At 46.4% G+C, this 21368-nt stretch overlaps 1 protein-coding gene across 1 annotated transcript; it reads right to left on the bottom strand.

The window, feature by feature from the left end:
• Nucleotides 1-361: 361 nt before the first annotated feature.
• PHOX2B (paired like homeobox 2B) lies at nucleotides 362-8100 on the bottom strand. Its single transcript, XM_026675304.2, has 3 exons — nucleotides 7857-8100; nucleotides 5561-5748; nucleotides 362-805 (listed from the first exon to the last, which is right to left on the bottom strand). The coding sequence occupies exons 1-3, from the start codon at nucleotides 8095-8097 to the stop codon at nucleotides 362-364; spliced, it is 873 nt and encodes a 290-aa protein (XP_026531089.1). The 5' UTR covers nucleotides 8098-8100.
• Nucleotides 8101-21368: the final 13268 nt, after the last annotated feature.

Genomic DNA, 21368 nt, shown 5'->3' with positions numbered 1-21368 from the left:
CAGAGAGAGATATTGAGAGAGAGACAGAAAGACAGATATTGAAAGAAAGAGACAGAGACAGAGAGAAACAGAGAGAGAAACAGAGACAGAGAGACAGAGATATTGAGACAGGGAGAGAGAGACAGAGATATTGAGAGACAGAGAGAAAGAAACAGAGAGATATTGAGGCAGAGAGAGAAAGAGAGAGAAAGAGACACACACAGAGAGAGAGACAGGGACAGAGAGAAGGAGGGAGCTATCGGGGAAGCCGGGGACGGAGCCCACGGGCCACGTGTGGCCGGGAACCGGGCGCAGCGCGAGTCGGTGGGGGGGGGGCGCCCAAACTGGACGAGGGGGGAAAGCTGGCCCCGCCGCCCACCCCTCAAAACATGCCGCCCTTCACCAAAGTGCCTTTGGCGCCGTTGGGTCTCTGCAAAGAGGAGAGGACGCTGGCGAAGGGCCCGCCTAAGGAATCCGGGATGGAAGCGATGGAGCCCGGACCCCCAGCCCAGCCCTGCCCGGGACCCGCTGCGGCCAAGCCGGGGGGCGCCGCGCCCTTGTTCCCTTCCGACCCGGGCCCAACGGCTCCGGCGCTGCCTTGAGCCCCGGCAGGGCTAGGCCCGCCGCCTCCGCAGCTGGGCGCCGGGTTGGGGTTGGGTCCCGGGCCGCCGGTACTGTCCGGGTCGGTGCTCTTGGCTTCTTTGCTCTCATCGTCCCGGGACGGGTCGGATTTCTTGCCGGACGAGCCGTTCTTGGCCGCCGCCGCTGCCGCCGCCGCCGCCCGTTCCTGCTTGCGAAATTTGGCCCGCCGGTTCTGGAACCAGACCTGAAACCAGAAAGAGAGAGAAAAAAGAGACCGCCGGCCCGGTTAAATCCAGCCGAACCCCGATTTCTTTCCAGCCCCATCTCTCCGACCCGCTTGGGGTTTCTCCCTGCCCGTCGGGAAGGAGCCAAGACGCGTGTCTGGCGGCCCGTTCCGACAACGCCCTTACTTCCCAGTTCGGGTTTCTCCTCCCCGCCGGGAAGGAGCCAAGACGCGTGTCGGACGGCATTGCTTCCCAGTTCGGGTTTCTCCCTGCCTGCCGGGAAGGAGCCAAGACGCGTGTCGGACGGGCCCCGTTCCGACAACGCCCTTTCTTCGGGTTTCTCCCTGCCCGCCGGGAAGGAGTCAAGAGGCGTGACGGATCCCCCGTTCCGACAACGCCCTTTCTTCCCAGTTCGGGTTTCTCCCTGCCTGCCGGGAAGGAGCAAAGACGCGTGTCGGACGGCCCGTTCCGTTAACGCCCTTGCTTCCGAGTTCCGCGCGCGATGTGAGGCTGGAAAAGCGGGTTCTGCTCCGTGATCGGTTCTGGAGTGGGGTTGGGTGGGTTTAAAAGGGGGCTTCCTCTCAACTTTCCCAAGGATTTATTCGGCTTTTGATCTCAGTTTCATCCTTAAACGAATTAAATTAATTTAAATATCAATTTGAAGCAGAATGGCAAGAATCCAAACGCCCCGTTTCCCATCGATCTAAAACCGTTTCCCCCAGCCAGCTAAAGTGATCCTAGATCCAGTCACTTCTCTGAAATATAAGTATATAGGTTCTCCTGCTTGAGCAGGGGCTGGACTAGAAGACCTCCAAGGTCCTTAATCAGCTCATTCTATTCTATTCTATTCTATTCTATTCTATTCTATTCTATTCCATTCTATTCCTTATTTTATTCCTTATTCTGTTCTATTCCATTCCATTCCATTCCATTCCATTCCATTCCATTCTATTCCTTATTTTATTCCTTATTCTGTTCTATTTGATTCGATTCGATTCTAAATTCTATTCTATTCTATTCTATTCTATTCTATTCTATTCCATTCCATTCCATTCCATTCTATTCCTTATTTTATTCCTTATTCTGTTCTATTTGATTCGATTCGATTCTAAATTCTATTCTATTCTATTCTATTCTATTCTATTCTATTCTATTCTATTCTATTCCATTCCATTCCATTCCATTCTATTCCTTATTTTATTCCTTATTCTGTTCTATTTGATTCGATTCGATTCTAAATTTCATTCTATTCTATTATATTCTATTTTAAACTTATTCTATTCTATTCCATTCCATTCCATTCCTTTCTATTCCTTAATCAATTCGATTTGATTCTAATCCTTATTCTATTCCTCTTCCATTCCATTCCATTCCATTCCATTCCTTATTCTATTTGATTCTAAATTTCATTCTATTCTATTTTAAACTTCATTCTATTCGATTCTATTCCCATTCCTATTCCATTCTATTCCTTATTTGATTCTATTCGATTCTAATCTTTATTCTATTCCTCTTCCATTCCATTCCATTCCATTCCATTCCATTCCTTATTCTGTTTGATTCTATTTGATTCTACATTTCATTCTATTATATTTTAAACTCTATTCTATTCTATTCTAGTCTAGTCTAGTCTAGTCTAGTCTAGTCTATGTCTATGTCTATGTCTATGTCTATGTCTATTATTTCTATTTCTATTCCTTATTCTATTCCTTACTCATTTCTCTTCCTCTTCTTCTTCCATTCCATTCCATTCTATTTTCTAAATAGATTTCTCAAGCAGACTCGGAAATCTAACATAATTTCCTAGATTTGCAGGCAGTTTTTTTTTTGAACAAAATCTCAATGAATTTTGAACGAAATTTCAACGAATTGCAGGTGCCCCTGGAAGACGCTGGGTTAGTTTAAAGGTATGATTTAACCATCGCCAACCCCTTCCCTTCCCCACCTCCCCCACCCTCCAAATCACCTTGAGAAATAGAAGGAGACAAAGAGCTGTGTGTTGTTGTTTTTTTTTTAAAAAGGGAGGGTTGTGCTAAAACTGATCAGTAAATAAAGGAGATCGTTGGGATTCCTTCTTTGGTCACAAAATGTGCTTATGAACGCAAATAACTCCTTTCCAAAGATGGCGTGCGATTTGGGGGGGGTGTAGGAAAGAGTCAATTACGGAATCTCGGAGTTTCCTGGAAGAAAAAGCTCCCCAAATCCTTCAATGGATTAAAATTATGCCAATTTAGAACTATCCTCAGATAGAGACGACCTCAAATTTATTTATTTAGATTTTTTTTTTAAAAAAACAAAAACCCACTTTTTATTATTTGTATAAATAACTTGGAGCAGCAGGCCTATCTAATGCTCCTTCCTCTTCCTCCTCCTCCTCCTCCTCCTCTTTACCCTGCAACCACACCCCTGTGAGGTGGGCTGGGGTGAGAATGAAAAACTGGTCCAAACTCACCCAGCCAGCTCTCTTTTACCTAACCTATTTCTCTGTTGCTGTTGGAATGTTTTTCTGGAAAGTTTATCGAAGCAAAACAAACAGTACAATGGATATTATCCCAAAAGGGTTGTGTTTTTTTCCCCCTCCAAGAGTGCAACTGGACTTTCTGGTTCCCCCCACCCTCTTTGAAGATGGTTTCGCTTCTCATACAAGAAGCTTCTTCAGCTCTTCAGACAACCATGACCTGAATGACTGAGAATCTTCATAGACATATAGCAGCGCAGTGGGTAGATTCCTCATCGGCCATCCGCACAAAAATTCAACTTGCAAAGTGAAACTCATGAAACTCATGACAACAGTACAATTTCTTCTTCACCGTCCAGACCCTAACCTAATTTTTTTGGCAGGGTGGAGGGGAATCTCCTGCCACTGTCCCCATTAAGGAGGTATATTACAGGTATATAGTATTTAAATACTATATGCCTATAGGGAGGTTTCTCATTTGGGCAATGAAATGTCTGCAAGAAAACCACCAAGCCCAGAAAGCATCAAGGACTCCTCATGTCAACCTTGAGCTGCAAATATTTTATTACTAAATACTATCCGGTTAGGATTTTATTTTTTTTTAAATTCAGCCAATGATGGGCCATTCCCCTAATCGGAATGGTGGACCTCTGACAGAACCTGCTTGGCTGTCCTCTTAGCACTATTAAGCCATTGGTACAATCCAGTCACTCAAAAGTGAGATGGGCAGCAGGTAAATTTAATAAATAAAGAAAATACGGGTAGTTCTCACAACTCTGGGCACACTGAGAGTACATCTGCCGAACAACAGGACTGGCAACAGGAAAGTCATCCGGCCAGTAAAACGCTCTGCTAGCTCCATTCAGTTGTCCAGACGCCACCCCCGCAAGGGATTGTGGGGTCATGAAACGATGATGATGATGATGATGATGATGATGATGATGATGATGATAGGTAGTTCTCAACTTTCAACGGTTCCTTTAGTGAACCGTTCACAGTTACAATGGCACCGGAAAAAAGGGACTCCCCGCCCCCTTTACCGCCGTTGCAGAATTCTCATGATCAGGTGATCAAACTTGAAACGCTTCAGAGAAGTAAATAAATAAATAAATAACCAAGATTAAATTCCTGTAACCGTCGAATATTAACATACCTCTCCCGCTTCTCTTTCTTCCCTATTTTGAATATCCAAATTGCTCCCTAGGAAATGAGTGACTGTCTCAACCCAAACCAGATGGCAAGACTTGAAGTCAAGAATGGGGTTCAAAATGACATAAATGCTCCCACCTTGCTTCAAATGGCAGGCTCTGGAATTCCCACCCCACCCCTCACAAATAAAGGCCGATCAAATTTAGCTTCTCCTTGAGTGGGAGGTCAACCCGAAAGGCCCCCATAATATACTGGGGGGGGGGGGAAGAGACGATGGCAAAACAATTCTGCACTGTTGTCAAGACATTAATTTGGCTTATGCGGCGCCAATGTGGACTCCAAGGTTGGTTAGCCGAGAGCTACAATTTCAGCTGTTAAGCCACAATTTAAAAAAAAAGATTTATATCGATCTATCTATCTATCTATCTATCTATCTATCTATCTATCTATCTATATATCTTCCTCTCTTTCTCTCTGTCTCTGTCTTTCTCTCTCTCTCTCTCTCTCTCTCTTCTTCTCTCTCTGTCTCTCTCTCTCTCTCTCTCCTCTCTCTCTCTGTCTCTCGCTTTCTCTTTCTTTCTCTCTTTCTCTCTCTTCCTCTCTCTCTTTCTTCTGTTTCTCTCTCTCTCCTGTCTCTGTCTGTCTCTCTCTTTCTGTCTCTGTCTGTCTTCTCCCTCTCTCTTCCTCTCTCTCTCTCTCTCTCTGTCTCTCTCTCTCTTTCTTCTGTCTCTCTCTTTCTCTCTCTTTCTTCTGTGTCTCTCTTTCTCTGTCTCTCTCTGTCTGTCTCTGTCTCTCTCTCTCTCTCTCTCAGCCGGTCGGATGGCATCCAGCAAATGCCTCTCGCTACCTCGCCTGTGCTGCTTGCCCCACAGCTCTTCGGTCCACGCGGTGGTGGGCTTCCCCACGTGCCCTGACCAGTCCCCCACCCCCAACCAAGAGCAGTAACTAGATTAATTTTTCCCGTAGAGTGCAATATGAATGCAATATCCGAGGTTTTCAATTCAGTTGCATTGAAAGCGAAGGGTGCGTGTTCGTGTTTTATTCTTATGGTTATAATGTACACTGAAGGTGCAATGACAATAAAGTAAAGTAAGCAAGCTAGCCAGCAACTAACTAACTAACTAACTAACTAACCCCGACTGAGCACCCCATCCCTCTTCTTCCCTACCTGTACTCGGGCTTCGGTGAGGTCGATCTTCAAGGCCAGCTCCTCACGGGTGTAGATATCTGGGTAGTGGGTTTCGGCGAAGACCCTCTCCAGTTCCTTCAACTGGGCGCTGGTGAATGTGGTGCGAATCCTTCGCTGCTTCCGCTTCTCGTTCAGGCCGCCGTGGTCGGTGAAGAGTTTGTAGGGGACTGAAAGGTGTCGGGTGCAGGGAGGAAGAGAGAGTAGAGATACAATCAGGCGGACTCACTCCGCTTAAGGCCCGGCCGTGCGCTCTCCCCGTGGCGCCCTTTCCAGAGAGGGCTTTAAACAGAAGGGAGTGCGTTTATTTTATTTTTTCCACCCCCCTAAAAAAATTGGGGAAATGCGCGCAAAGGAAATTAAAAATAAAGCCAAGTCAGCTCGACGCGCGATTCCCTTCTCCCTTTCACACCCACATCCACGCACACCGTTCGCCTTCTTCTTCACGCCAATTCCCCTTAGCACGAAAGAGGCGGCGATTTTCATGATTTAATTTCTACGGAACGCAGGACGGGCATCTGCCCCCCCCCCACCACCTTCCCAAAAACAAAAAACAAAAGTTAAAGCTCGCTTCGCTTTGTCTAGGGGAGGTGTGTAAAAAAAAAAAAGAGTAAACTTAATTTTTGCACATTGCATACTAAAATTACTTCATTTTTTGCGTATTGCATATTAAAATGAAACTTCATTTTTGCGTATTAAAATGAAACTTCAGTTTTGCCTATTGCCTTTTAAAATGAAACTTCATTTTTGCTTATTGCATGTTACAATTAAACTTCATTTTTGCTTATTGCATGTTACAATTAAACTTCATTTTTGCTTATTGCGTGTTACAATGAAACTTCATTTTTGCCTATTGAGTATTACAATGAAACTTAATTTTTTGCGTATTGCGCGCTGATCCAAAATGGGAGGGAGAAGGGGAATCGCCCCCCCCCCGACTTTGCTAAGGTGAGGGATGAAATTGTGCAAAGGCCCCCCTCTCTCTTTCCCCCCCACTCCCCCCCTCAGCTTTTTCAAACCTCCCCCGCTTTTGCCAGCGATTCTTTGCGGGGAAGAAAGCTGCGAAGCGCAGCCGCGCGAAAGATTCGCTTCTCCGACGGCAGGTGGCCCGTTTAGACGGGCAGGCGGGCGTTTAGACCAGAACACTTGCGCCCTTTTCAAATGCGAACCTAAGAGGTGTGTCCGGCCAGGCGAGGAAGGGCCTCGTCCCTGGAACCGGGAGGGAGCGGCCCTTCCTTGCTGGGAGTGGGTGGGTTTCAAGCCTTGCAGCTGGACGGGTTTAGTCCCGGGCCAGAGGTCCGAGGCGGCGTCCCAGCGCTTGGCTTGTTTGGATCCAGCGCATCCTTCCCGGGAGAGCTGCTTGAAAATGAGGGGGGCAAATCCGGATCGAGGCTCATGTCACCGCCTCTTTGTCTGCCGGCCTAGCTGTAGGAAAAGGGGCTCCTTCCAAGAGAGCGTGAGAGGATGAGGATGAAGAAGGAGAAGAAGAAAGAGAAGAAGAGAAGAAGGAAGGAGGAAAAAGGAGAAGGAGAAGAAGATAGAGAAGAAGAAGAAAGAGAAGGAGGAAGAAGGAAGGAGAAAGAGAAGAAGGAGAAAGAGAAGAAGGAGAAGGAGAAAGAGAAGAAGAGGAAGAAGTAGTAGTAGAAGAAGTAGTAGAAGAAGAAGAAGTAGTAGAAGAAGAAGTAGTAGAAGGAGGGGGAGGAAGGAGAAATAGAAGAAGAAGAAGAAGAAGAAGAAGAGAGAAGAAGGAAGGAGAGAGAAGAAGAAGAAGATAGAAGAAGAAGAAGAAGAAGAGAAGGGAGGTTTTGGCGACGGCGAGAAAGAAGCCGCCGTGGATGTCAGTAATCACCCTCGACTCGCTTTTATCTAATTATTTCTCCCCCCTCGCTTTTCAGTCTCCTTCGCAAAATAAATAAATTATGCCGATCATTTTGGCAGCTTAAGATAATTTTGTTGGCGGTTTCGGGTGTGACTTCGGATAGTGTAACCGTGTAAGTGAATTACAGCCGCCGCCGCCGCCCCCCCTTTTTTTCCCTCCCCCATCTCCCCTCCCCTCCTTTCTCCCCTTCTCTCCTTCCCTGCGATCGCTTCTAACGTGATAAATCCTTTCATTTGGGTAAGCAAATTTCGTTTGGTAAAGACGAGATTTAATCCCCCCCCATACACACACACACACACACACACTTCTCAAATGCAATCAAAGGTTTTTAAGCCAGCTCGCCCCGGCTGTCTTCCTTCCTGCCTTCCTTTCCTTCCCAGGTGGGCGGAGAGGGCTTACCTGCCGCGTAGGGGCTGCTCTGGTGGTCCCTAAGAGTGCCCAGGCTGCAGGATCCGGGCGTGAGGGACGGGCAGCCCGAGGTGGCCCCGAACGTGGTCCTGATGGGGTTATACTGGAAGCCGCTGGCTTGGCTGCAGGAGCTGAAATCCGCGTAAGCCGAGGCCAAGCTGGACGTATCCATGCCGGCCATGCACGACTCGTAGGCGGAGGAATTGAGGTAGGAATATTCCATTTTATACATTGGGAAAAAGACCAAAAGAAAAAAGAAAAAAAGAAGAAAGGAAAAAAGAAAAAAGGAGGCTCGAGCTGGCCCAGGCCGAGGGACTCGACTCGAGAGGGAGGGAGGGAGGGGAGGGAGAGGGAGGAAGGAAAGGGACGGGCTCTGGCGGGACGCTTGGCTGGCTTGGCCGCAAGGGCCTCGGGGAAGAGCGAGAAGGGTGCTCGCCGCTCGGCTCTCACTTCCAGAGTGGCCTCCCCGCTTGCAGCCGAGCTTGGTTTTATGAAAAAACGGCGGCGAGGAGCTGCCTTGCCTTGAGGTCTCTAGAGCATATAGTTCTCATCATGAGAGGGAAAAAAAAACAACACACCACCACCCCAACCAACTTGGCTCTTTCCTTTCTGGACAATAGCGGAGCGGTGCGGGTCTCAACGCTGCCTGCTTTTTACATGACAATAACTCATCAGTCTATTGGGCTGGCGTGGTGTGTGTGTGTGTGTGTGTGTGTGAGAGAGAGAGAGTTGGGAGGAGGAGGAGGAGGAGGAGGAAGGTGGGGGGAAGAGAGCCAGAAGGGCGGGAGCGCGCAAGGTAGAGGAGGCGCGCTCCCGAGCTGCCCCCTTCCACTCATCCCCTCCCTCCCTCCTTCCTTCCTTCCTTTCCTTTCTCCGATCTCCCCCCCGCCCCCGATTCCTCCATCTCTAATTTGACTTTAATCTTCTCTCTGCGCCCCCTGCCCAAAATCCGTTGACGTCCTGGCCCCGCCCTCTCTTCTTCCCCTTAAACACCCCCCCTTTTAATTTAACCAGCCGCCTTGGGCAAAGAGAGAGGCAGAGAGAAAAGAAGGGGAGGTTGCCTTTAAAGGCATAGAACACGCATCTAAGCCGCGTTCACATGTACGCGCGGAACCCCTGGAGGGTTTCTTTTGCCTCTTCTTCCCTAAACAAATCCCCCTCCTCCTCCGGGAGGTTTTTTTTTTTTTTTTTAAATATCCCAACCCTCCTCCTTTTCCACCCCCCCCCTCCTTTCTCCACCCTCCCTTGATGTCAACGTGAAAACCGGTTTTGTCAACGCGTTACACGCCCAATTGCCGGACTAAAGGACTCCCCGAAGGGCGTGAAACCTTATAAAGGACCGAGACGCCAAGGAGGACGTGGGCACCCTCGGAAAGGGACGTTTGGGGGGTGGAGTGGAGGAGGAGGAGGAGGAGGAGGAGGAGGAAAGCAGGGCCGGGCCGGGCCGAGCCGGGCCAAGAGAGATGGGAAAGGCGGCGAACCAGGAGCGCGGCGTCGGTGTTTCGAACCCAAAACTCTCTCTTGGGTTGCTTGCCTTTCGGTCTGGCGGCGGCAGCGGGTGGGGGAAGAAGCCCAGGGCACCCCCTCCCCCCAAATCGTCCAACCGGGTCCTTGCATTAAATGAGCTTTTCCCTCCTCGCACGCCAAGCTTCAAAATAATTATATATATTTGGTTAAAGGAAAAACATCGGTCCTGTTTGATTTCCTTCGCTTGGAAGACATCCCTGGGCAGGGAAGCTTCCCCTTCTCCTCGGTCCAAAGGGTCTCAGCCCCCCCCACCCCCCCGAAATTTCAGCCCCTCTAAGAGTCCCTCCGATTCTTAACGCTCCTGGCTCCGTTTTACTTACTGCCCCATTTCCTTCCAATCCAGCCCGCCTCCAACCACAGGATTGGGTGTGTGTGTGTGTGAGGGGAGTCAGGTGTCCCCCAATTTCTGTGGGTCCTCCTGCTCCGACCCCTCTTCCCCCTTCCCCACGACTTCTGCAAGGGTCCCGTAAACGGACACGTGTCCGGTTTAAAAAAACCTCGTCCCGAGGTTTCGCTTGGCGCGCTCGGACACGCTGCGTATTGGCGAAGCGGACTCTTTTCGTTCGCTTCCTTTCCCCGAGGTTTATATTCTTTCGGGGTTTTTGGTTTTTTTCCGTTTATTCTTTTTTTCTTTCCCGGATTTCTTGGTCTCCTCCACGGCGAGACGGCGGAGCGAAAGCAATTCTCAGCGCCGGGTAGCGGCGCCTCCCTTTCCCCTCCCGGCCGGTCCCGAAGAGAGAAACGGAGGGCTAATTAGCTCTATCACATTCATTACCGCCCGTTATGTAATTAAAGTAACAAACTCCGAGTATTTACCAGGCTCCCGTCCAGTCCAATCAGCGCAAAGCGGGCCTATTTTTATAAGATAGATAGGTAAGTAGGTAGAAAGATTCCAAGATAGGGGAGAGAGAGAGAGAGAGAGAGAGAGAGAGAGAGAGAGAATAGGTAGGTAAGTAGGTAGATACAGAGACAAGATAGAAATATAGATAGATATAAAAGATATAGGTAGGTAGGTAGGTAAATAGAATAGATAGGTAAGTAGATAGATAGATAGATAGATAGATAGATAGATAGATAGATAGATAGATAGATAGATAGATAGATAGATAGATAGATAGATAGATAGATAGATAGATAGATAGATAGAATAGATAGATAGATAGATAGATAGATAGATAGATAGAATAGATAGAATAGATAGATAGATAGATAGATAGATAGATAGATAGATAGATAGAATAGATAGAATAGATAGAATAGAATAGATAGATAGAATAGATAGAATAGATAGATAGAATAGATAGAATAGATAGAATAGATAGAATAGATAGATAGAATAGACAGAATGAATAGACAGAATAGATAGACAGAATAGATAGACAGAATAGATAGAATAGATAGGTAAATAGATAGGTAAATAGATAGGTAAATAGATAGGTAAATAGATAGGTAAGTAGATATATAGATAGATAGATAGATAGATAGATAGATAGATAGATAGATAGAATAGATAGATGATAGATAGATAGATAGATAGATAGATAGATAGATAGATAGATAGATAGATAGATAGATAGATAGATAGAATAGATAGATAGATAGATAGATAGATAGATAGATAGATAGAATAGATAGAATAGATAGATAGATAGATAGATAGATAGATAGAATAGATAGAATAGATAGAATAGAAATAGATAGATAGAATAGATAGATAGAATAGATAGATAGAATAGATAGAATAGATAGAATAGATAGAATAGATAGATAGAATAGACAGAATGAATAGACAGAATAGATAGACAGAATAGATAGACAGAATAGATAGAATAGATAGGTAAATAGATAGGTAAATAGATAGGTAAATAGATAGGTAAATAGATAGGTAAGTAGATATATAGATAGATAGATAGATAGATAGATAGATAGATAGATAGATAGATAGATAGAGATAGAACAGGTAGGTAAGTGGATAGATACAGGGATAGAAATAGAGATAGAATAGCTAGATAGAATAGGTAAGTAGGTAAATAGATACAAAGAAGATTGAAATAGAAATGGTAGATAGATAAATAGATAGACAGACAGAAAGATAGAATAAGTAGCTAAGTAGATAGATATATAGAAGATAGAAATAGAGATAGATAGACAGGCAGATGGTAGATAGATATAGATGGAGCAGATAGATAAATGATAGATATTATATATATGGGGCATAGATGGATGGATGGATGGATGGATAGATAGATAGATGATATGTATGAACTAAATATGAAGATGGTTTATTATTATAAACATTATTATAAACATGCCAATAGAACCAACAGAATTACAAATAAGCTAAAATAAAGAGAAATTTAGTTAAAGCCATTTGGTTACCTTAGTATTGTAGTTATTAGTATATATATTAATATTCCTTTTCTTTCTTTGCTTTTCTGTAAATGATATGCCCTGACAATACCCTGTATTCAAAATGAATGAGTGAATGAATTCTTTATTGGCCATGGATGTTTATGAATATATATATTTAGGCAGAATCTCCTCTGCCATCATCAGGCTTCACAGAGGAACACAATACAGAAGCCTGATGATGGCAGATGAGATTCTGCCGAAACGTTGCTACAACTTTAAAAGCACAACTATAATGACGTGGGAAAATACCCGAACAAAGCTGAATACCATATGTTTGGAAACTGAAAGAGTATTTGCTGTGTGAGCAAGAAGGAGACAGCAAGGAGCCTGGGCGTGGCTTAGCTCAACTGTACTAAAGCTGATTGCTGCTGTGAAACTAAAACTAAAACTGAAACTCCTCTCCTCTGCTTGGGTTTTGCATTTGGAACAGATTTCTTTTCAGGTGGGGAGGGGGAGTAGAACTTCTTAGCATCAGAGCCTGTTAATAATAACAATATACAAAATACTCTAAATGCTCTGATGGTCATTTTGAAAAACGCTTTCTTAGTGAGTACCTGGAAGCCAAGAGCAACATACATGCCAAATTTCAACTTTGTAGGCTTTACAGTTCTGGAGATTTTGTGATGATGATGAGGGGTATTTCGCTTTTATAATATAGAGACATAATTTCTTTTCAGTAGGGATTCTCAGAGTAGGCTCAAGAGGTCTCAAAGGTAGTGTAAGGCATACAGGTGTGCATACCCAAACATACCTGAGAACCACTGGAGACACTAAAACCATGGAGCCAACACCAGAAGTGTAATTAATCTTCCAAAACCCACCTTAAAAAAACAAAAACCAAAATGGGGACAGATTGAATTTCTATAATTCTGGCTATCAAGAGCTATCAAGAGTCATCCATCTTGCAGTACTGAATTATGTTAGTCTGATGCTGGGTTGAGAGGTAGAGATGATACATATTCCAGGGGTCTCCAAAATTGGCAACTTTTAAGACTTCGGGAACTTCAACTCCCAGAATTCCTCAGCCAGCCGTGGTTGGCGCTGTGGTTTAGACTACCTCAGAACATCTTTCTACTTTCGCATAGGGTGCTGCCTCCTCCTCCTTCCTCTTCCTCTCCTCCTCTCCCTTCCTCCTCCTCTTCTTCCTCCTCTTCTCTTCCTTTTCCTCCTCCTCCTCCTCCTCTTCTTCCTCCTCTTCCTCTTCCTTTTCCTCTTCCTCTTCCTCCTTTTCTTTCTTTCTTTCTTTCTTTCTTCCTTCCTTCCTTCCTTCCTTCCTTCCTTCCTTCCTTCCTCTTATTGGCCACCTTCTGGCTTCCATTCATGGTTCCAAGGCTCCAGGCCGCCCCATTCTCCACCCCCTTCACACAGACTGTCAATCCCCCTGAGCAAATGCACTTGATTTGATTATCTCCTGTTTATTTATTTATTCATTCGTTTAGGGGCAAAAAGGCGCTTTCTTTCCTGGCTCCCTCCCTTCCTCCCAGCTGCCTCCAAAAATTAGCTTCTTCCTCCCTCTTTCTCTCTCTCTCTCTCTCTGTCTCCCTCCTTCCCTCCTCTCTCCCCCTCCCTCCCTCTCTCTGACTCTCTCTTTCCCTCCTTCCCTCTCTCCCTCTCCCTCCCTCCCTTTTTCTCCCAGTCTCTCCCTCCCCTCTCCCTCCCTCCATCTCTCTCTGTCTTTCTGTCTTTCCCTCCTTCCTTCTCTCTCTCTCCCCTCCCCTCCCCTCCCTCCCTCTTTTCTCTCTGTCTCTCCCTCCCTCCCTCCCTCTGTCTTTCTGTCTTTCCCTCCTTCCTTCTCTCTCCCCCTCCCTCCCTCTTTCTCCCTCCCTCTCTCCTTTCTCTCCCTGTCTCCCTCCCTCCCTCTCTTCCTCCCTCCCTCTCTCTCTGTCTTTCTGTCTTTCCCTCGTTCCTTCTCTCTCTCTCTCTCCCTCCTCTCTCTCCCTCCCTCCCTCCCTCCCTCCCTCTTTTCTCTCTCTCTCTCTCCCTCCCTCCCTCTGTCTCCCTCTTTGTCTCTTTCTCCCTTGCTTGCTCCCTCTCCCTCCCTCCCTCTCCCGACTGGCTTCAAGACCCCCTCCTGTTTTCGCAATGCCCTTTTCACAGGTGAGAGTTGTCCCTTTTCCAAAGTTGCCAGCGCACGCTTCATTTGCTCAGGGCAAGGATGCACCAAGCGCTTCAGCGGCTTTCCACCACACGTCTGGAGAAGCGAGGGGGGTGTGTGTGAGGGCAAATCCAGGCCACCCCTCCCTCCATACAAAACAAATCAAATCAGAAAGAAGTGTGGACGGTTTCGAAATGCGCCCCCCGCCCCCAAAGCCCGCTCCTTGACTTGTAAGCGTCCCAAATGGAATTAAGGGTCCCCATTGTCGTCCTCCCTCGTCTTTCTCCCCACCCCCAAAATACAGTTTGTGGCTCTGCCTGTTTCTTAACCCACCCAGCAAGGAAGACCTATCAGCCAAGTGGCTTTACCCTTCCTTCCTTCCTTCCTTCCTTCCTTCCTTTCCCTTCCTTTCTCTTCCTTCCTTTCTCTTCCTTCCTTCCTTTATCTTCCTTCCTTTCCCTTCCTTCCTTTCCCTTCCTTCCTTTCTCTTCCTTCCTTCCTTCCCCTTCCTTCCTTTCCTTCCCTTCTTTCCTTTCCCTTCTTTTCTGTTCCTTCCTTCCTTCCTTTCCCTTCTTTCCTTTCCCTGCCTTCCTTTCTCTTCCTTCCTTCCTTTCCCTTCCTTCCTTGCCTTCCCTTCTCTCCTTTCCCTTCCTTTCTGATCCTTCCTTCCTTCCTTCCTTCCTTCCTTTCCCTTCTTTCCTTTCCTTCCTTCCTTTCTCTTCCTTCCTGTTCCTTCATTCTTTTCTCCACCTTCCTCCCCCTTCCTTCCCTTCCCTTCTTTCCTTTCCCTTCCTTTCTGTTCCTTCTTTCCTTCCTTTCCCTTCCTTCCTTTCCCTTCCTTCCTTTCTCTTCCTTCCTTCCTTTCCCTTCCTTCCTTTCCCTTCCCTTCTTTCCTTTCCCTTCTTTCCTTTCCCTTCCTTTCTCTTCCTTCCTTTCCCTTCCTTCCTTTCCCTTCTCTCCTTTCCCTTCCTTCCTTCTTTTCTCTTCCTTCCTTCCTTTCTCTTCCTTCCTTGCCTTCCCTTCTTTCCTTTCCCTTCCTTTCTGTTCCTTCCTTCCTTCCTTTCCCTTCTTTCCTTTCCCTTCCTTCCTTTCCCTTCCTTCCTTTCTCTTTCTTCCTTTCTCTTCCTTCCTTCCTTCTCTTCCTCTTCCTTTCCCATTTTTCTCTCCCACCCCATGGAAAAGACCTATTGGGAGGCAGCAAAACAACAGGGAAAGCAAAATGCCATTGTATTGAAGTTGCAATTCGTCAGCCAGGCCTGTTATGTCTCGCCCTTCCGAAGCGTTTTTTCTTTTCAAACCCTCTGGCTATAAACACTTGGGAACACAGGAAGGATCAAATATTAAACACCAGCGAGCCTTTCCAAGCGCCTCTCTATTTGATTGCTTCATTTGGAGGAGATCGCTCAGAATCCCCACCCGAGATGGCCCAGGAGCAGCTTAGTCGACCTCGGGCCGATATCCTGCCATCGATGGTCTTTGGAGTCATCAGACCACCCCCCCAAAAAAAGCAAGTCGCAGTTCAACATGCCAAGTGGACACACAGACCAAGTTTCCAACCAAACTCCAGGTCACAACATGTGAGAAGCCTCAACACACCAACTGACCATAGCTATTTTCTTTTCTTTCTTTCTCCCCCTCCCCTTCTTTCTTCCTTTTCCCAGGAAGTCAATTTGGCGTGAGAATAGAGCCGGTTTCTCTCTGGCTGGAGTCTTTCGCACATCCTGCTCTTTGGGTTTAATGGACTGTGGTTAGTGAATCAAGAGTGGTTGCGCTTGTGGTGGCACCTAAGAGATGATTGAAAGGTGCTTCTCTTTGTTGTCCTTTCAGTGACTCGATGAGTTCCTCTTCTAGGCCAGTTGACTAAATTCGATGGCTGTGAAAAATAAAACATTATCAGCAGCGAGCTGGCTGTTTGTTATACATCTTGGATATGACCGACCCTGCTTCCCCGAAAATATGACCTACTGAAAAATATGTCAACAGAATTCAAGGGAAATTAGAGTTAGTTTGCTTAGGGATTCTAGGCTGATTCTTCTTTTAACTCCAGCTCCCAGATTCTCCCACTCCTTCTCTTACACTTCCCTATAAATACTACAACCTATCCTGAAAGTAAGTCCTAGCTTGATTTTTACATGTGCACTCAATATAAGCCCTACCCCCCCCCCCCCCCAAAAAAATAAATCCGAATTAAGATCCCGCCCACTCCAGAGTGGACCAGTAAAAATTAAGCTAGGGTGGGGATGGAGCGGTGGAGTTACTACTTACCTTTGGACAGTTGTAGCCAGGCCTTGCACATCCCGACACCTGCCTGTCCCGCTGATTTCTTCTGCAGCCAACAAGGCTGGCAAGGCTTCCCTGAAGGCCTCTGGAGCTGATAACAAAGCTCTGGGTTGATCCAGAGCTCTGTTATCAGCTGCAGAGGCCTTCAGGAAAGCCTTGCCGGCCGCAGAAGAAGAGGTTCCTGAAGGCCTCCGAGAGTGAAAAGGATGCTGGGGGCAATGCACACAAGTGAGGTTAGTCAGTGGATGACGTCCCCCGAAAATAAGAAAATAAGATAATAATGGTGCCTGTTTTGGTGGCGAAAAGAATATAACACAGGGTCTTATTTTTGGGGAAACACAGTAGGTAGGCAGACCAAAGTTGGATGAACTTAATCTGTAGGGTGCTAACACAGTGCCTTTATTTGATTGCTTGATCAGTGGATTTACCTGAGCAATTAATTACACACCATAAATCGGGATGGCAGCGCTGAATAAATCCACTGCAGAGAATCCACTGGAGAGATTCTGAATCCTGGAAATGACTGTGTGTGGGGGGGTAGAAACAGAAGTAGTTACTACTCCTTCTTGTAAGGGGAATCTCCTCTCTGTTTCCCCACCCGTAGTTGTGCTTTTTTTTTTTTTAATGGCTAAGAGCTGCTGGATTAGAAGGATCTGAGACCACTTTAAGGGATGCCCAGATGTAGAAGTGACATCTGCTGACGACAAAAGAGAATAAATTGAATTATAGGCCACGAGGCCTTGATTCTCTTGGCAAGCGAAATTCGAGAAACAGATGCACTGTGTCACGAATGAAAACAAAAGCGCCAGCCCAGAGGGACAAGCTCTCCCCATTTGCTTGTTTGCATCCTGCCTTTCTTTTTCTTTTACAAATAACTCAAGGCGGCTGACATTTCCAGCACAGCTTTCTCTTTCTACTTTCCCTGCCACAACAACCTTGCAAGATGAGTTGGGCTGAGAATGAAGGAGTAGCCCAAAGTCACCTGGTTTGGCTTTCTGGGCTGAGTCGGGAGTAGAATTCACCGTCTCCTGGTGGGTTGAGCAAAATCATGCAACCAGCTTTCATGCCTAAGGTGGGACTACAACTCACCTTCTCCTACTGATTGGCCAAAATCACCTAGCCAGCTTTGGTACCTAAGGTGGGACTGGAATTCACCTTCTCCTGTCATGCCCCCGTTGGAGTCTGAATCCGAGGAGGAAGACAAACAGCCGACAGGGAGTGTGGCTCCTTTGGCTATGCAGGAAACTGGGGAAGGGTAAAGTCCAGCTAGACAGAGCAGGGAAGAGGTAGAACAAGGGAGGAAGACCCAGGCCCACCCCCTCTTCATCCTAGGGCGTGCAGAGAGGAACAGAGAAGAGAGCAATGTGGGTTGTGGGGCTTACGGGGAAGGAAAGGGCCCTGATCCCTTCATTAGCCACAGCTGGGAAGAGAATTTAAAAGAAATGCATGCTGGGTGCAGCATCTGCTGGGAACAAACGTGACTTTATTCTTTGTTGTCATTGCTTATCTGTATTCCTGGTGTCTTCCCAACCGTGCTGAGTTATTGCTGTGCCTTCACGTCTGGAATTCTTGCTCCTGCTATGCTGGATTAATTAGCTCATTTTGCCTTGTTTGGATTTATAGTTAGTGTTGCCTTTGTGCCACGCCCCAGGACATCACCGACCCCTAGCAGGCTTTCATGTCTAAGGCGGGACTAGAACTCACCTTCTCCTGGTGATTGGTCAAAATTCACCTAGCCAACTTTCATTGCAAGGGGATCTACCCCGGAGTTGTTGATTCCCTAGAACGTCCCCAACCACCGGGCCGCAGACCGGTACCGGGGGAACAACCCTACCGGCGTGGCTTGGGGCACCGCATTGTTTAGAAGTTCCTGTTTGGGGCAGAGGCCATCAAAAGATGGGCGGTGGAGCCGGGCCATCACCGGAGGGGCGCCTCGGAACGCCGGTGAGGTCACCGGAAGCATTTTTATAAAAGATGCGGGCCGCGGCCGGTGCGCGGGACAAAGGTTGGGGATCGCCTTAAAACAAAGATTGGCTGTTGTACGATACCTGAACAGAGCTTGATAATTCTGTTTAGGATCCCAAACCTGGCTTTGGTGATGAGACAGTGTGGAATGCGAGTGCTGGCAATGGACATCTCCAAATACAGGACCTGCATTATGTAATATCTTTTGTTTCCTCTATTTCCTAAATCTGTATTTCAGAATAGTTTGCTGGATCTGCAACAGTGGCCCCTAGTTTTTTAGAAATTTTAATTCTCTTTTCAGTGAACTGGGGAAATCTCCTGGTTGAGAATCAAGATGGATAGTGTATAAATTTAATAAACAAATCAATCAATTTTCCTTTCCCCACCCCATTTAAAGATTCCATATCCTTGTTGCCATCACTGGTTGCAGATGGTAGCCATCTTTTCCCTTGCCTTTAATGTTTCCTCCCTCCCTTGGGGTCATTCTTCCAAGATGCAAAACACAATTTTAGGCTGGCGTCCATTTAAACTATGGCTGTGTGGTACTTTGTGTCTAAGGGGGCTCCAATAGAGTCATCGTGTCCTCTTCCAGGTGTAACCTACAGCCCTGGGATCTCCCAGTGATGTCCCATCCAAGATTTTGCTAAGGCTAACCCTGTTTACCGTGTTTCCCCGAAAATAAGACCCTGTCTTATACTTTTTTGCCACCAAAAAAGGCACCAGGTCTTATTTTTGGGGGAGGTCCTCCACTGACTCCACACACTTGTGTGTGTCACCCCCGGCCTCCTTTTCACTCTCAGAAGCCTTCAGGAACTTCTGCTTCTGTGGCCGGCAAGGCTTTCTTGAAGGCCTCTGCAGGCAATAACGGAGTTCTGGATCAATCCAGAGCTTTGTTCTCAGCTCCAGAGGCCTTCAGGAAAGCCTTGCCAGCCTTGCTGGCTGCAGAAGAAATGGGCTGGCAAGGCAGGTGTTGGGATGTGCGAGGCCTGGCCTACACCTGTCCAAAGGTAAGTAGTAGGGCAGTTCCACCCTTCCATCCCCACCCTAGCTTAATTTTTACCTGTCCACTCTCTGGCAGGATCTTAATTAGGGCTTATTTTGGGGGTAGGGCTTATATTGGACGCATGTGTAAAAATCAAGCTAGGACTTACTTTCAGGATAGGTTGTAGTATTTATAGGGAAGTGTAAGGGAAGGAGTGGGAGAATCTGGGAGCTGGAGTTAAAAGAGGAATCAGCCTAGAATCCCTACGTAGCAATGGTGGGATTCATTTTTTTTTTACTGCCGGTTCTGTGGGTGTGGCTTGGTGGGCGTGGCAGGGGAAGGATACTGTGAAATCTCCAGTCAGAGGTGGGATTTGCTGGTTCTCCGAACTACCCAAAATTTTCACTACCGGTTCTCCAGAACTGGTCAGAACCTGCTGAATACCCACCTCTGCTACGTAGTCATAAGCAAACTAACTCTAACTTCCCTTGAATTCTGTTGACCTTGCAGTCTAAGCCATTAACTGAGAAGATAACTATGCATAGGCTGTTTAGCCATTAAATCAACTGAACTAAACTTCCCACCTGCACCTGGTCTTTTGGCCTAAGAGGAAGTGAGACAGCAATATCACCTGTTGTTCTTGTTTTCACGTGATCCTGAATTTTCACCTGGCAAATAAGATGGTTAAAATACATGAATCAGAGTGCTGAAAGACTCTCTCTGCTTAAGATGTTTTTAACCATCTCTCTCCATTTTCTGATGCTGGTTTACAGGCCTTTTCTCTGGCTCACCAAAATGTAAATAGCTCATTAATTGAATTTCCCCGATGAGAGGATAGTGGATTGAAAAGGGCTCCTAAAACAATTGGACAGGAGAGATGGCTAATTCAATGACCTGTGGCACAAAACAAGGAAGGAAACCTCCTGGATATTTTTCAAGCTATGGAGAAATATTTCAAGAATTCAATAAGAACTCGGGGTTCAATATTGTTGTAAGTGCATACCCATGGTGTGAAAGTGAATATTCAGATTTCTTCTTGTAAAAAAAGGACAGTAAATAATTTTAAAATCTGGCCATATCAAGGAGCTAATTCCAGTGCGTTAATATTTCAGAGGATTTTTTGGAGGGTGGGGAAATTTTTGCACTTTCTTACTCTGTCCTTGTCAACCCAGCAACTTCCACGAAAGTGTTGAGAGGGAACCCACGAATTATGACTGCAACTGAGTTTAAGTTTATGTTGCTAAGTGAAACATTTTGTGATGACCTGGGGCGTGGCACAAAGGCAACACAGTCAAATAAGCAATAAGAGTCTCTTTATTATCTCCAGCTTTGTCCCCAATGTCCAGGTTACCTTCTGGGCTGGAGAAAAAAACTCTCCCAAGAACAGTTTTTAAGTGGAGGAAATTCAGTCCAAAAACAAAGTACATACAAACTGTAAATAAAAATCCACACAAACCACACTGCAGCAATTGACTGGACAGGGCAGGAGAAGGAATTGCAGACTTGAAAGCCCAGCAAAACACACACAGTTGGGAAGACTCCAGAAACCCAGATAAGCCTCAACGATACCAGATAATTCACAATTTGCTCCCAACAACTTTGCTGCACGCAGCTTCCCTTTTGAAGCACTGTGTTCCCAGCTGCAGCTAATGAAGGGAATCAGGGCCCTTTCCTCCCCCGTAAGCCACGCAACTCACATTGATCCCTTCTCCGTTCCTCCCTGTGTGCCCTAGGATGAAGAGGGGGTGGGCCTGGGTTTTCCTCCGAATTCCCTCTCCCTTGCTCTACCTCTCCCTTGCTCTGCCCAGCCGGCCTTTGCCCTTCCCCAGTTTCCTCCACAGCTAACAGAGCCACACCCCCACTCCCTGTCAGCTGCTCATCCTCCTCCTCCGAATCAGATTCTGACAGGGGCATGACACCACCATTGGTAGTATAGTACTGATACTTGTTTATCTGATAATTCTACTAATTCAGAAACTACCAGCTCAGACAAACAATCTAACAGTAAAAAACAGTCTAAGCTAAGGAATCACCAAGAATATTCCTACCAGCACTGATGATGTAACCTAGTTGGGTAGTGAAATGTCTGCAAGGAAACAACCAAACTCAGAGAGCACCAAGGACCTCACAGTCGCCAGGACTTTTTGTGTCTGAGGATGGACTATTCCCCACCCTTAATGCAGGTCTTTAACCATTATACCACACTACTGTTGCCATTCCCAGAATATGTTCCAAAACGAAG

Source organism: Notechis scutatus, chromosome 4 (genome assembly GCF_049901735.1).
Source record: "Notechis scutatus isolate UNSWTSFEM ecotype Mainland chromosome 4, rNotScu1.2, whole genome shotgun sequence".
Lineage (NCBI taxonomy): Eukaryota > Metazoa > Chordata > Lepidosauria > Squamata > Elapidae > Notechis > Notechis scutatus.
Note: the sequence above shows the minus strand (reverse complement) of the source record. Positions and strands in the feature narration are given on the sequence as shown.

Bases quoted from the DNA above. Each gene is read 5' to 3' on its own strand.
- PHOX2B (XM_026675304.2), bottom strand. From the start codon at position 8,097: ATGTATAAAATGGAATATTCCTACCTCAATTCCTCCGCCTACGAGTCG. The intron at 5,749-7,856 runs GTAAGCCCTCTC...GACACCTTTCAG, and splicing joins GAGCAGCCCCTACGCGGCAG to TCCCCTACAAACTCTTCACC. The intron at 806-5,560 runs GTAGGGAAGAAG...TTCTGGTTTCAG, and splicing joins TCACCGAAGCCCGAGTACAG to GTCTGGTTCCAGAACCGGCG.